The sequence below is a fragment of the Alternaria incomplexa genome (assembly GCF_024043165.1).
Source record: "Alternaria incomplexa strain BMP 0042 chromosome Unknown scaffold_13, whole genome shotgun sequence".
In the NCBI taxonomy this organism is placed as follows: domain Eukaryota; kingdom Fungi; phylum Ascomycota; class Dothideomycetes; order Pleosporales; family Pleosporaceae; genus Alternaria; species Alternaria incomplexa.
The window spans coordinates 58,858-74,522 of NW_026249862.1; the positions used below are offsets into that span (position 1 = coordinate 58,858).

Below are 15,665 nucleotides of genomic sequence, written 5' to 3' on the forward strand. Positions count from 1 at the left end.
CTCTACAAGTTTACACAATGAAGGCGCCGAAGGCCCGAACTGCTAGCCTGTCTCGGGACATGGTGTCTCTTGACCAAGCGACGCACCTTATCGGGTTTTTGTGTCGCGGCTCGAATACAGTGTAGAAAGCGACAGCTTGTAGCAGAAAGAATCAGCAGGGTTGTGTAGATCTTGCCTGGTTTTTAGATTAGATACTCATGTGTTTGCTAAATGCCTACCTAGTAAAACACCAGATTACGCACCGCGCCGCTCTTCTGGCTGGCCCTGCTTGAAACATCTTTTAAATCAGCTTTAGTTTTGCATTACAAGACGCGACTTGTACAGATGAAGATTGTTATAAAAGGAACGTGATCTACCTAAAGACCTAGTATAGTATCCTGCCAACCGCCCTCACTGCACCACACTGTTCTGCCTGCTGCGGCCCGGCTGATGCGCCAGATCAAGCATGGCGCTCTCGCGCTTGAGCGTCATCTCCTTGTCTTTAGACCGGTACGGATACCCGGCCTTCTCGCGCGCGATGTCATTGATCCAGCGACTGTTCGGCTCGATCTTCCTCGAGCCGTTAGCCAGCTCATCAGCCAAGTACAGCCAGCTGAGCGCGTTACCGACGGTACTGACCTCATCACTGACGTGGTTGGCTGCGTAGTTGGCCATGGTCATGTAGGATACGTTATCGATGAAGAGGTGGTCGAGGTAGTTGGCCACCGCGTCATGCTCGCCTACGTCTACGAGGAAGCCTGATTTGCCGTGCTCGATCTGAAGTGGGATGCCTCCGCGGCGCGTTGCTATGACGGGGACACCGTGGTGCAGGGCCTCGGAGACTTTGACTTCGAAGCCTTCGCGCGTCGAGAGCTGGAGGGCGACGTGGGCGTTGGCCATGAGTACGTTAAGGAGCTGGTCCACGGGGCCAATGCGCATGACGATTACGTCGTGTTTGATGTCGGCGTAGAGGTCATTGAGCTCCTTTTCTGTCTTATCGAAGATGATGGTTGCATCGGGATCGTCGATGGCGCCGTGGCCGGCAATAACAAGTTGTGGGACCTCCTCGATGGGCTTGTCCTTCATGTATTCTCGCCGAAGAATCGCGTACGAAGCAAGAACGTCCGGGATACCCTTGGCTGGATCGAAACGAGCGATCTGTGTGATATATGGGCGTGCTGGGAATGCCAGGCGATTGGCACCCTTGTCGAGGCAGGCCATCTCAAACTCGTGCATGTAGTATTGTGCGTCCCAACTGTGCAGCTGCTTGTTCAGACCATCTAGCCAGTCTGTCGTGGCAGGAAGATAACCGACCTTCTCTGCAGTTACATTCTTGGGCACAAATTCGCGAATAGGGTGACTGATGAAAGCATCACACTGCTTCACGTTGTTCCATACCCAGTTCCAAACTTCAGCGGTGGGCGTACCTTCCTGATCTGGCAGATCGGCGCGTACTTGGATGTGACTTCTGAAGAGGACAGGACGGGAGGGGTCTAGCTCTTTGGCAATCTTGACAAGGGAGGGCATCTGGGGATCATCCACAATGATGATATCAGCACCGTCTTCCGCTCGAGGAGCAAGGGGACTACCCTTCGCGATCCAGTAGCGTTCGGCATTCTGCCTGGCCCACTCATCGAGGATGTCGATTGACTTTTGTTCGAGTCGAAGCCCGGTTTCATCCACACCCTGAAGTATGTTGTGGTTGTTCTTGGTGATACGGAAGACAGCGGGCTTAGGCTTTGGAATGTACCTGTGAAGTGTGAGCTATAGTCAGATGTACAGTGTAGAGTGACTTACCACTTGCAATCAACATCGATAATTCGCAGAAAGCGGATCAGCGCATGCCTCATCAGGGCGACACCGCCGCCCTGAGGGGTGCTGTTGAAGAAGGCAATCTTCGTGCCGTGTTTCTTGAGCGAATCAGCGTAGACCATGGCCGCCGCGTAAGTGTTGGGATGGACACTATCTCGATAGCTTGGCTCGTCTGCAATTACAGTTGCGCCATCGCTGTCCACACCAACCTCATTGCGGTAGACTACCTCCAAGCGAGGTTGGTTAGCCCTGCCGAAGTACCTGTATGTGTCAGCGGAGAGCTATACAAGGCTATCAGCATCTGAAGGCTTACCCTAGAGCTTTCCTTACCACTGCATCTGCTTCTTCATCTACTATCATGTACTTGGGTGCATCAGGAGTACCGGTGTTTTGCTTGCCAGAACTAGGCTCCAGCACCAATGGCACAATATCCAACTCGAGCCACAAGCGGGTTGGTAGCCAAGGACATGTCTTGCCAGCCTTTGTAGTTAGACCAGCACCAACAAACTTGTAGAAATGCTCATCACGGTAGTGCTTGATCTTGCTGATGATTTCCTCGACAAAGTAATCGGCACGCCCCTCAACCGTTGCAGGGGTTGTATCTCCAGAGTTGGCCGCGGAAGTTGCGGCTGAAGGCTCAGAGCTGCTATTTGATTCCGCACCTATGGAGATGGTTGCAAAGTCTATTGAATAGGTGCCGTCGTGGATAACAAACGCAATGTCAATTGAGCTACCAAGTCCATCGGCGACAGCGATACCTATGTACAAGGGCTGTGAAGATCAGTTTGCTTGTTTAGAGGAATGGAACATGAACCGACCTCGAGGGTCATCGAGCTAGACTTGTCTTGTGCGGATAGCTTGGCGTTGACGGATGTCTTTGCCATAAAGGCATCACGGGTCTTTTGGCGAACCATGGCTGGATGTCGAGGGAGAGATGTGTCGTCAAGAGTCCGAATGGTACCTGGCATGATCTATATTGAACAAAGGAATCTGTGCCGTACCGGGAGCAGCCTTGAACTCAAAATGCACCACCCGATGGGCACTTTTTGCAAGCCCTCCAACCCAATCACTGCATGCATGGGACTCTCGACGATAATTCGGCACAACAGGATGATGTTCTACCCACTGCCTCGGCACTATCAGGTCATGTGACAAAAATCTCATGAGGTGATGTGGGACGATTGCGTGAGCACGTATGACGTCATCATTCATTTCGAAAGCAGGGTCTCTGACCTACAGTCCGTTCAAGACTTGCTATATGCGGTCTTCGTATCCACTATCTAAGCCTCTGATGCAAACATGAGTAGAAATGGCACAGCAGTCGACACTTCCCATTTATTGCTGTGCGAAAGCAGGCCAGGGTGCATTGTCTTGCGTCTGTTCTATGGTATAGTCTTCCTTGCATTGGCTGGCTCTAACGACTCTTCCATGTCCTTTGACACGGAGTACTGACAAAGATCCTGCAGCTACTGCTCATATTTCTGGACATGTTTCCATGGTTCGTAGTTTGGCCTAGAATACACTCGCGTGTCCGGACAGTGGCGCACAAGTGACGCGCCTGATCAGTGTCTGGAGACGTACCATATACTGGAAGTCAGTCCGACATGGCTACGCTTCATGTGGCGTGATGTCTCCAAGCTACATGTTCTATAGAAGATGTCTTTAGTGCTGGTGGTGGCGTTGCGCATATTCCAAAGCTTCTTCTCTGTATTGTGAAAAGACAAGGTATACTAGGCTCGCCTTGTTCGAGGCAGAGAATATCCCAGGGACGCAAGTTAAGTAACAAGAGTTCAGTCGACCAGAAAGTAAATGCCTTCCGCTAGCAGCGCATTGTTATCGATTAGCTCATAAGATGCTAAGCTGACGAAAGCGTAACGTAGCATATTCGGCTATGACAACAATATCTCAGGATCTTTCTAGTCCTTCGGAGAACCCTCATGACCAAGCCATCAATGGCCCCTTGGCTCTGATTGTATCAGCGGTTGGGATATATCTACTGGTTCTCCTTTGCGGGTTAGTTCACTAGCGAGACCTATAGTCTCGATCGCGCTGACCTAACAACAGGATATTTAGTTGTTGCAGTGGCCGTAGAAACCCAGATCCCAGTACCCTTAAAAGTCGCTTGGATCGGCTCGAGGAGATACTTCCGTCGACAGAGTTCCTCAAATGGTACAAAGTAGACCAGACAAACCACCCACATGAATGGCACATCGACCAAGAAAGTCACACATGGTATGTCGTATCGTCTTATAAGCACCAGGCTTTGTTCCCTGCTAACGAGAACGCAGCGTTATCTGTTTAGATACAATCAAGGCAAACGATTCCATACGAGCGTTGAGTTGCCGACACATCTACCACGGGCAGTGCTTCGATAGATGGTTCACCGAGTTTCACGAATATTGCCCACTGTGTCATTGTCTCGTACTCGTCGCAGCGGACAATGCTGTGTAGTGCTCGTGTAGTAACCTTCGATCTGGATCGGAACGTTAGAACACTACTGTATTCTACGGATAGAACAATGAAGGAATGTGCACGGTGTTCTAGATCCTTGAATATGTTCAAGAGTGGCTTTCAGAGGCATTGTCAAGCACAAGCGACATAACGCTGCTCGGTTGTTTTCAAGGCAAGACGATGGCACAACCTATGCTTCCGCCCCAGTGATCTGTGTGGGTGCCTATCGCCCGTCTCTACCGATGTAACGACGAGTCTACAACTCCTGCGTGGGCTGACCGAAACCTAGACCCAGACGTCGAATGATATCAGACCACCAGAGCGCTACACAATTTCGGTATGCCAAGTGCTAGGAGGCGAGAAGGCTGCAGTGACTTTGTCGGCTTAAGGTTAGCCTTCTAATCACGCTAGACTAACATTCGGTACGAGAACTAATATAGGCCTGCCGCATAAGTAGTCTAGAGCTCCTATCGTCATCGGAGACGCTCGTAATGTAGCAGTCTTATTAGCGCAGCTGCTGTTAAAAAGCAAAATTATCTCTTTTACTAGGCGTTTATTTTTATTATTACTTAGAGTTTAATAGAGCAGATAAGTGCTACTCTAGTAATGCTACTTCTTAATCTACTAAATAAGTTACTCTAAGATATATTAGAACACTTAGAATCTAAGAAAGATATTAACGCCGTTACATAAGCTAACCGTCGCTTTTACTCTCTTCTAGATAGCTACCTCTACCGCTACAATATACAACAATCTAGAAGCTTAGCGCTATTATAGGCTATCTAATATAGTTAAGAGATAATAGCGCAAAAGTTAATAAGAGAAAAAGCTAATATATAGACTATAAATAATAATAACTAAGCTCTACTCTTATTAGTAGTAGAGAATAGGTATACGTAGGTAATAAAACTACTAGTTAATAAAGCTACTAATATTAACACGCAGAGTAGATACTACAGCAACGTACTCTAGGCAGCTTTAGCTAGAGACTATAAGGTAGTAGTAAGGCTACTACTAGACAAGAGCGCTAACGTTAACGCCTAGAGTAGATACTATAGTAATATACTCTAGGCAGCTTTAGCTAGAAGCTATAAGGTAGTAGTAAGAATACTACTAAATAAGAACGCTAACGTTAACACGCAGAGTAGATATTATAGTAACATACTCTAGGTAGCTTTATCTAGAGATAATAAGGTAGTAGTAAAGTTACTAGTAGTATAGAGTACTAACTTATTATAAGAGAAATATATATATAGCTAGCTAATTAGAGATCTTAAAAGTAGATAGCTATATTCTAAAACCTATATCTTAGTAATAATAGTAGGTAGTTAAATACAACGCTAATAGCGATATTTATACTACTATAATAAAAGTAGTATATAGTATACTTACTACTATAAGCTAAGTAGATAGCTAACTTATATCTACTATTCTCTTACTATAGATATCCGCACTAAATAGTATTATAAAGAGATAGAAAGTCTATAATTAATAATAGAATAGTATATAGCCTTAGATAGCGTAGTATCTTATTATATATAGATACTATAAGATCTCTACTCTACCTTACTAGCGCTTATAAGTATCTATAAACTAAACTTCTTATAAGTCTTAGAAAACACTCTAAAGTATCTTTCTACTCTAGTAATTAAAGTACTTACGCGAGAAGCTATTTGTTATATAACTATATAATAGCTATATTCTTAAGAACTCTAACTCTAACTTATTATACTTTCTTAGACAAGCTAAGTTAATATACAGCTATAGTTAGATATATATATTACTTATAATATACTTAAAAGCATAAGAACGTAGTAGATTAAACGTAGAATTAATAGTAGGTCTACAGAGCTAAAGAGTAGCGCGATAGTTTATCTCTATTATATATAAGTATTAGCGTTAGCTATAGTTACGTGTTATACTATATCTTAAAGTTATATAATAACTATATTAGAAGCTAATTATAGTTTTACTACTAGGTATATTTATAATACACGCTATATAGTAGAGCTATTAGACGTAGCCTTACTTCTTATTCTTACTAGTTTCTAGGTATCTTAATACGCTTAGCGAAAGCGTTGCATAGTATTATAGTAACTACTATAGTTTCTCTAATATCTAAACGCGCACATAAACGCTAAGTACTTAGTAAGTACCTAGATTCTATTAGTTAGCTAGCTAGAGCCTAAGCGCCGCCTATATAGACTCTACCTATATTTTCTTACTACTTAAATATTCTACTACTATTCTCTTACGCAACGTATTATATTATACTAGATATTATACGTAGTTATAATTAACGCTTCTAGTAAGCTTATAAACACGTGCTCGTAGTATTTTATAATATATAGCTATATAGCTATATAGCTATAGATCTAGTATTAGTAGTAATAAATTAAAGCTAAGCTACTTTAAGCTAGATACGCAGGTTCTTCTTATATAGTACTTCTAGTAGGTTTTTTCTTAAGTGTTTACGTAATACGCTCTTATCTACTATAAGAAAAGCGTATATCTTATAATAGAGTATTATATAGAGTTAGACTATATTTCTCTAAGCTTAGTTTATACTAAGATAAGATAGGCTAAAGTAGTAGTTTATAAGGTTTGTCTAGTAATTTAGTAGAAAAGAGTTATTATAGAATAACTAAAGATAAAGATAATCTAGTTTTATAAATAATTATTACATAGTTAGATATAGATATTATAGATAGAATAGTTAGAAGAAAGTGTATATTATATTATTTATAGTATTCTAGCTAAGCTTATATAAAGACTATTATATAGCGTTATTAGTAATAAGGTTCTTAATAGCGCTTAGTCTATAATAATAATAGAATAACTAACGTGCTCTACTACTAAATAGCGTACACTACTAAAATAGCGCACTATACTAAGACTACACTACCTTCTACTATCTCTTTAATACTATAATAATCTAATCTTAAATTACGTTCTTAGATAAATAGAATTATTCTTACTATTTAGACTATAGAATCTAACGCGTTAGTAAGCCTGTAACGTACTATAGCTATATATAACGTACCTAAAACTACTTTTTAAAGGTAACGCGCTAAACTAGCTTCTAATTATAATACTTACTATAATATATTAAAGCTATAGAGGTATAAAGAGAAGATAATTATATAGTTTATTAGAAAGCTTAACACGCAAGGCTTTATCTTTATACTTAGCTATATATAAAAGATAGCTAACTAACTACTAGCTATACGTAGTAGTAGCTAGGTTAAAGAAAACTAGACCTATAGGCTTATACGCCGAAGACCTAAGATTAAATCTTAGGTAATAAGATAGTAGAATTACTAGTAAGTTTTATATAGTAACTTAGCTATTATTAGACTCTAGTTTAATCTTATACGTAACGTTAAGGCTAAGTATAAGATTCTAGACAAAGACATTTATAATTTTAATAAAACTAGCTTCTAGATAGACGTTAGAGAGTCTATTAAAGTAGTAATAGCCTCTAAGAGATACCTTAAGCTACTTAGAGTTTAATCTAGTAATTATAAGTAGATAACGTTAATTACTAGTATTAACGCGATAGAGTAGTTAATTCTATCTTTTCTTATTCTTAAAGCAAAGTAGTATAACTAGACCTAGTATTATAATAACGTAAAGAATTAGAGAATAGGTATTAGTAATAATAGCTAGATAATAAATAAGCTTAGTCTTATCTAGTTATAGCACTTTATCTAGTATATAAAGGTAAGAATAGTTAGTAATTACTAGCTACTAATTCTTAATAGCTATAAAAGCTACTAATTACTTACTTTCTAAAGTCTTTGTTAAGAGAATAAGATTATTATAGTCTATATACTTCTCTACTTATTATATATTCTATAGCTACTTAATATAAGTTATTTTACTATACTAAAGTAGGCGTATAAGAACAAACTTAGAGGCTTAGTAAATAGTTATATTTACTATATTAATAAAAAAGCTTTTCTAGCTACTATTAAGCTAGTATTTAATAAAGTATTTCTAAGAGATAATATTATATTAAGCTTTAGAGTAACTAGCTTAGTTCTATATAATCTAAAAGTAGTATTATCTAAGCTTAAAGTAAAGTCTTATACGCTAACACTACCTGTATAAGAGCCTACTCTCTAGCAACCTAGATTACTAAGTAACGCCTAGAAGATTAAAGCTTAAATAATACTAGTTCTAAAGAGAATAAAAGACTATAAGAGTTTTTTATCTAATTCTATTATTAAGATAGTCTTATAGATTAAAAGAGGTTAACTTTAAAAGTCTACGTATATACGTTACTTAAAGCTAGAATAGCTAATCTTAAGAAGGTAAACTAGGCAGCGTCTAAATATAAAAAGTATAAGAAAAAGTAAATCTAGAAGAGAAAAAGTCTATTATAAGTAGAAGTAGAGAATATAGTTAGATAAAGAGATATTAAAGCTTACTTAGAGGCGAAAAAGCGTTAGAAAAGAGTACGCGTAAGTAGTAGTGTAGAAGTTATTTAACACTATAAGAACTATAGTAAGATAGAATATAATAAGCGTATATATAAGAAAGATATAGTAGAAGTAGAGAAATTATTCTAGCTATTATATATCTTAATTATTCTACTAAGTATTAAGTTATCTATATATAAAGACTTAAGAGTTAGTAGAGTATATATTTTAGTAGTATACGTATTTTAGTAGTATACGTATTTATTATAATCTAACCTAAGAAGTACTTTAAGAGTTAGCGTAATTACTTTAAAGAATTATGTAGTATAGTTATAGAAATATAGCATAAGAACTACGCTATAGTTACGTAACTACTTATCTATAAGTAGAATAGCGCTAGTTCTATATAAGTGTAAAGGTTGTTCTAAGATAATCTAAGAGTTAGTTCTCGAGGTATAAGTAAGTGCGTTAGATAGAGTTAGTGTAATAGCACGTTTAGTAGAATAATGTAATATTACAAAAAGTTAAGAAAGAAGTATAATTCTTAGATTAAATACTAAAGTTTTATATAAAGTTAAATACACTAAGCTATAAGAGTTTAGTGCCTAAGCTATATACTTAATAAGTATTACGCTTATAGATAAGTATATAAGTAATTATAGATAAGTAGTAATATATCTTATTAGTTATTAGTCTAACTACTTATACTTATAGATAAGCGCTTATATAGAACTAGCGCTATTCTACTTATAGATAAGTAGTTACGTAACTATAGCGTAGTTCTTATACTACACTTCTATAACTATACTGCACGATTCTTTAAAGTAATTACGCTAACCTCTAGAGTACCTCTTAGGTTAGATTATAATACTATTCTTCTTCTCTATAGATTTATTCTTAAATTATATAACTAATTTATTATTTCTATTAATAACTAAGGCTTACTCTACGGTATAAGTAAGGTAGTTATTATATTCTCTTTCTACTAACGTTACTTACGCCTTAGCTCTAAAATTACTTAAGCTAACTATTCTACTAAAGCTTCTTATAACTATTATTTTCTTAAAAAAGTTATTTATTTTATTATACTAGATTCTTGTCTAAAGTGTACTAAGTATACTTAGTTAGGTTAGGCATATATAAACATATCTTAGAAGTTCTTAGACTATACTTAGAAGAAGTACTAAAAGAAGGTTAATAATAATAAAAAGTTGTTAGTAGCGGTAATTTTGTAGTTACTATAGAATAAGAAAATTCTAAAATAGGTAGAGAAATAAGCGCGTAGAAAAGCGCTTTATTTAGCTTTAGATATAAAAATAGCTAGTAAAACAAAGGCAGCGTAGAATATTAACTATTCTACTATATTAATTAGCGTTGTATTCTTACTAACTATATAGGCTATAATAAGTATACTTAATACTTCTATTACTAAGCTTAGTACTTCTAAAGGTGCTATTAGTAGTTTATAAGGTTTGTATCTAGTTTCTATATATTATTACTATTATTATATCTTAACTATTTAACTAGGTACTTTATTCTATTATTACGTTATTAATATTTAAGAATTTATTTAACTTTAAAGATATTATCTTCTTCTATTTTAAAATAAAAGGTTTTCTAAAGTAGCGTTTTAGAGTTTACTAGTTCTAATATATTAATATAAAATTATAGGTAGATTTTTACATTAGGTAGAAAGTTAAGTGTAAATATAACTAGTCTCTTCTAGTTAAGAATTAAAAATAGTCTAACCTTAATATTATTAAGCTCTTTATTAGGTTGCTTAGTGCAGAGATTCTTTATAAGTAAATAAACTTTATCTCTCTTCTTTAGCTAAGATACTATTTTTTATTTCTTATTAATATATAAAATACTCTAGCGTTATACCTTCTTAAGTGTTACTTTAAGTAACTTATATACTATCTTTAGCTTCTTAGTAGTAGTAATAGCTACTTCTATCTTCTAACTAGAAAAAGTACGTATAAAGAGATTTAGGTATTTTCTATAGTTCGCGTAGAATAGAGTTTGTTTTGTAGACTTAGAAAGCTTATTATTATACGCTATCTATACTATAGGTAGTAATAAAATCTAGTTATTCTATTATTTATTAATATAGATACGTAGATATACCTTTATTATATAATTCGTTTGCTTAGTCTATCTATCTATCTACAAATAATAAGCTATAGATAGCTTTCTCTTAGTTCTAATAGCAGCTAATAAGGTAGTTTAGAAGTTTAAAGTAAAGAGCTTATCTCTATTACTAATAATTAACTTTAGAATACTATAATATTAAATAACTTAATTATTAATAATATATGCAAGTTATACTACTATAAAGTTCTTGTAAAAAGTAATATACTTAGCTTACTTCGTAAAATAATCTACTACTATAAGAATAGTGTTATAGAACACTTATATTATAGAGTCTTTTAAAACTAGTAGACCTATAACAAAGTCTATAAAGATATCTAACTAAGGCTAGTTAGGTAGCTCTATTACCTGCATTTCTCTATAGAGTACGTAGGTACTATACTTATTCTTCTAATAGTCTACGCACTTAGCAATAAAGGTAGTAATTTTATTCTTTATATTTAGAAACTTATAGTTACGTTAAATAAGTTCTATAGTTCTAGTAATACTAGAGTAACTATATATAGAGTTATTATAGTGTTACTTAATAATTACGTTTTATAATTCTTCTAGTACTTCGCTAGTAACTTATAGTATTAAGTTTAGCGTCTTAGTTAGTTCTAATAACTTATTATTATTAACTTTAAGTATTGCGGTATTTATAATAGACTTAGTTCTAGCAATATTATATCTACGGCTAAGAGTATCTACTCTACTATTATCTTTTCTAGGTATATATATAATCTTAAACTTATACTAGCCTAATTTTTCTAACTATTAAACTTATTAGTAGTTAAGTTTCTTAGTTATTATAAAGTTAACTAAGTTCTTATAATCTATAAATATAGTAAGTTCTAAGTAGCTTTTAGCGTACACTTTTTAATATTCTAGGCAGGTAATAATAGCTAGTAGCTTTTTATTATAAACGTTGTAACATTCTTTAAACTCTAAGAACTTACGTAAGTAGTAGGTAATTAGGTGCTATTTGCCTTTATATAGCTAGCTAGCGTAGCCTCTAAGTGTAAGGTCTAACGCGTTAGTTTTAAACTATAAGAGTTACTCTAATTAGAATATATAGAAGTATAGTAGTATAATACTTATATTCTTAAGCGTCTAGAACGCGCTTTCTACTTTCTTACTCTATATAAAAAGCGTATTCTTTTATATTAGCTTAGTTAGAGAAATAGTAATCTTAGAGTAGTTCTTAATAAACTATTAGTTAAAGTTTAGAAATTCTAAGAAGAACTATATCTTCTTAACTATAGTTAGTTAGAGCTATTTCTTAATAAGCTTAATCTTTTTCTTACTTATCTATACTCTATTAATACCTATAATATAGCCTAGAAAAAGTACTTCTATTACGTAGAATATATACTTCTTTAGCTTAACTTGTAAGTTATACTAGTCTAGGCACCTTAGTACTATATAGATATATTTAATATAGTCTTCTTTGTTTTTAGAGTAGATAAGAATATTATCTAAGTATATAATAATAAAGATATCTAGGTATATTCTTAACACGTTATTAATAAGTATCTAAAATATTACTAAGGCGTTTATAAGCCTAAATAGTATAATAGTATATTTATAGTGTCTGTATTATGTATAGAACGCTATCTTCTATTCTTTACCTTTCTTTATTCTAATAAGGTAGTAGCTATCTCTAAGATTTATTACTATAAAGATCTTAGCTTTTAAAAGTTAATTCTATAGTTTTATAATATTTAGTAGAGAGTATTAATTCTTAATTATAATATTATTAAGCTTTTAGTAGTTAACGCATATTTTTAGTAGGTCTTCTTTCTTCTTTAGAATAAAGAGTATTAGAAATTCTACTAGTAAAGTAAAGAGTCTAATATAGCTCTTCTTTAAGTTAGTTACTAGCTTCTTTTTTAGAATATTAAGTTCTATTTCTAATAAGAAATAAATTAGTCTAAAAAGTAGTTTCTTTTCTTCTTTTAGAACAATCTTATAATTTTAATCTTAGTGCTTTAGTAAAGTATTACTATTTACTACTTCTATAAAGAGATATTTAAACTCTTTATACTCTTTTAGAATACTTAGAGTTACGCGTTTCTCTAGAACTCTAACTTTATAACTAGAGCTATCTTTTTCTATATCTATTAAGTTAAACCTTTATTACTTAAAGTTATTCTTAGTTAAGGTTTATTGCGTCTATATAATTAGGTTAATCTCTCTCTTATCTACTATCTACTTTATATAATACATAGAGTTACTTATAGGTACGTTTAGTCTATAGTATTTAAATAAGAGCTATCTTAACTTCTAGTTAATTTGTAGGTTATACTCTTATAACTAGAAAAGCTCTAATATAATATTATAAGTAGCTACTTCTAAAACGTTTAGGTCTATTATTTTCTAATATTCTTAGATATAAAGCGTTACTTCTATAACCTTATATGTAATAGTAGACTTACCTAGCATAGGCTATCTACTAGCAACGCGTAGTAAGTAGCTCTTCTTCTTTTAAGTTAGAACTAGTCTAGCTAGTTCTACTATAGCGCTTAAAATATAGCTTACGCTAGATTCTAAATCTACTAATACCTATATCTATACTCTATTAAGCTGTACTAGAAGCTTAATAAGTCTAAAGAAGTCTAATAAGTTAATCTTCTTACTAGCTCTAAGTGTACTAGTCTTCTGTCTAAAAAAGACTACTAGTTATAACTATAGAGTTTCTTTGTAAGTATATAGGCGTTATATTTAATATTAAAGCACGTGTGCTATAAGAGTTAATTATACTTCTATACACTTCTATTTCTATATTCTATCTATACTATTATATATAACTATAGTATTTTCTATAAGTTCTTATAACTATAGAAGTATAGCTTCTTTCTCTTATTCTATAGATATACTAGATATTTATCTATTAGGTAGTTATACTATTGCTTCTAGTAGTAGACTACCTTATAGCACGTTTTAGAAAAGTAGTTAGCGTTAATCTTACTAGAATAGTAAATAGTGTAATAGTTATATAAGCATGTAACCTATATTAGTTTAACGTACTCTAGATTATAATAGTCTATCTAGTGCTACTCTCTAATAGGTTCTTATAGAGGTTAGTACTTACGTTATTACTTCTTTAGTTATAGTGCTAACTACGTTAGTTATTTCTCTTTAAGCTAGTTTAGTTTCTAAGCTTATTTTCTATCTAAGTAGTAATAGTTATTATCTTTCTATAACTTAACTACTCTATTAACCTAATCTAGTTCTTTAGACGTTAGTAGAAACTAGTATATATCTTTAGAGACGTTATTCTTAAAATAATCTACCTACTAGAATAGTTTATAAAAGTCTTATCTTATTATAGCTATAATATCTAGTGTTTCGTACGTATAGTTAATATTAGGTTTATTAAAGTACTATTATAGTTAGTTATTCTGTAGTAAAAGCTATAGTATTTTATTACTTAGTATAAATAGTGTTGCTAGCCTATTATTCTATTAAAACAGTTCTATCTTACTAAACTTAGTCTAGTTAATCTTAGTTACCTTAAGGTTCTTAAAGAACTTGTTCTTAGAAGCGCTTACTTTATCTAAGGTAGCGTCTTCTAGCGTAATAAGAGTTAGATTCTCTAGCTTATTAATTATACTATCTATATAACTATTAATATTATAAATAGGTCTAGTAATAATATTCTACTCTTTATTCTAGTGTAGGTCTATAGGTTATAGAATATTTAGATATTATACTATCTTACCTTAGCTCTTACATTTCTATACTATATAACCTAGTTTACTATAGGCGTAGTAGTTAAAGTCTCTTTTCTTCTACTTCTTGTCTTAAAACTTAGGTTATCTAGATTTCTTATTAAGATTATTAAGGTATATAAGTTTATAGCTATTAGTAGCGTATAACTCTAGAATTCTAGGTCTATAGCTTTGTTAACGTTCTTAGTTAGAGTATAAATAGTAAGATTTAGAGTAAACCTAGGCGTTTCTGTTTATATTCTCTAGTGCTTATATTCTCTAGTGCTTATATTCTCTGCGTAAATAGTTATTCTTCTAGCTAGAGTCTATAGAGTTTGTTATTAATATAAATAGCTTTATTCGTAAGTTCTTAAAGCGTACTAATACTAGTTCTACTTCTTATTAGTTTTTTACAAACCTAGAGTTTAAGACCTTATTTATATATCTATATTAAAGCGTTATTATTCTAATTAATAACTACCTAGTACTACTAGAACTAAGTAGTGTAGTTAGTAGTAGAGTGCGTCTAGCGTAGCTGTTAAATCTTCTACTTAGTAATTACTATCTTCTAGAAGAGTAAAAAGACTTTACGTATTCTTGCTTTAAAAGTGTTCTAGTCTTTAACTAGATTCTTATTATTCTTATTCTTAATAGTGTTATCTATATAGTAATAAATAATAAGCGTAATCTATTCTCTAGCGTTTTCTTATAAGAACGTAGTAGTCTAGATAACTATATTATTATTATTAATCTTATTACCTTTAAGGTAGAAGTAATAGTTAACTTAGAGTAGCTAACTTTCGAGCTTATTACGTTCTCTATTATAGATATTAGGCTTATTACTCTTACTAGTAACTTTTATAGTGTAGAAAGTAGTAGAAGTATCTATCTTAGTATTACTTATCTTAAGAGTGTTTAAAGTGTAAAGATTATTCTTAGATAATCTAAGAGTTAGTTCTTAAGAAGTAAGTAAGTAAGGTAGAATAGGTTAGTGTACTAGTACGTTTAGTAGAATAATATAATAGTATAAAAGTATAATAGCACGTTTAGTAGAATAATATAATATTATAAGAGGTTAAGAAAGAAGTATAATTCTTAGATTAAAGACTAGAGTCTTATATAAAGTTAAACACACTAAGCTATAAGAGTTTAGTGT

The 15,665-nt window shown here is 33.5% G+C and overlaps 1 protein-coding gene across 1 annotated transcript; it reads right to left on the reverse strand.

Moving 5' to 3' along the window:
* Positions 1–390: 390 nt before the first annotated feature.
* J4E90_008370 (uncharacterized protein) lies at positions 391–2,705 on the reverse strand (the record flags this gene model as incomplete). The annotated part of the gene is made up of 4 exons (XM_051437898.1): positions 391–1,729; positions 1,777–2,052; positions 2,105–2,562; positions 2,610–2,705. 4 exons carry the CDS (start codon positions 2,703–2,705, stop codon positions 391–393), a joined length of 2,169 nt encoding a protein of 722 aa, XP_051287897.1.
* Positions 2,706–15,665: the final 12,960 nt, after the last annotated feature.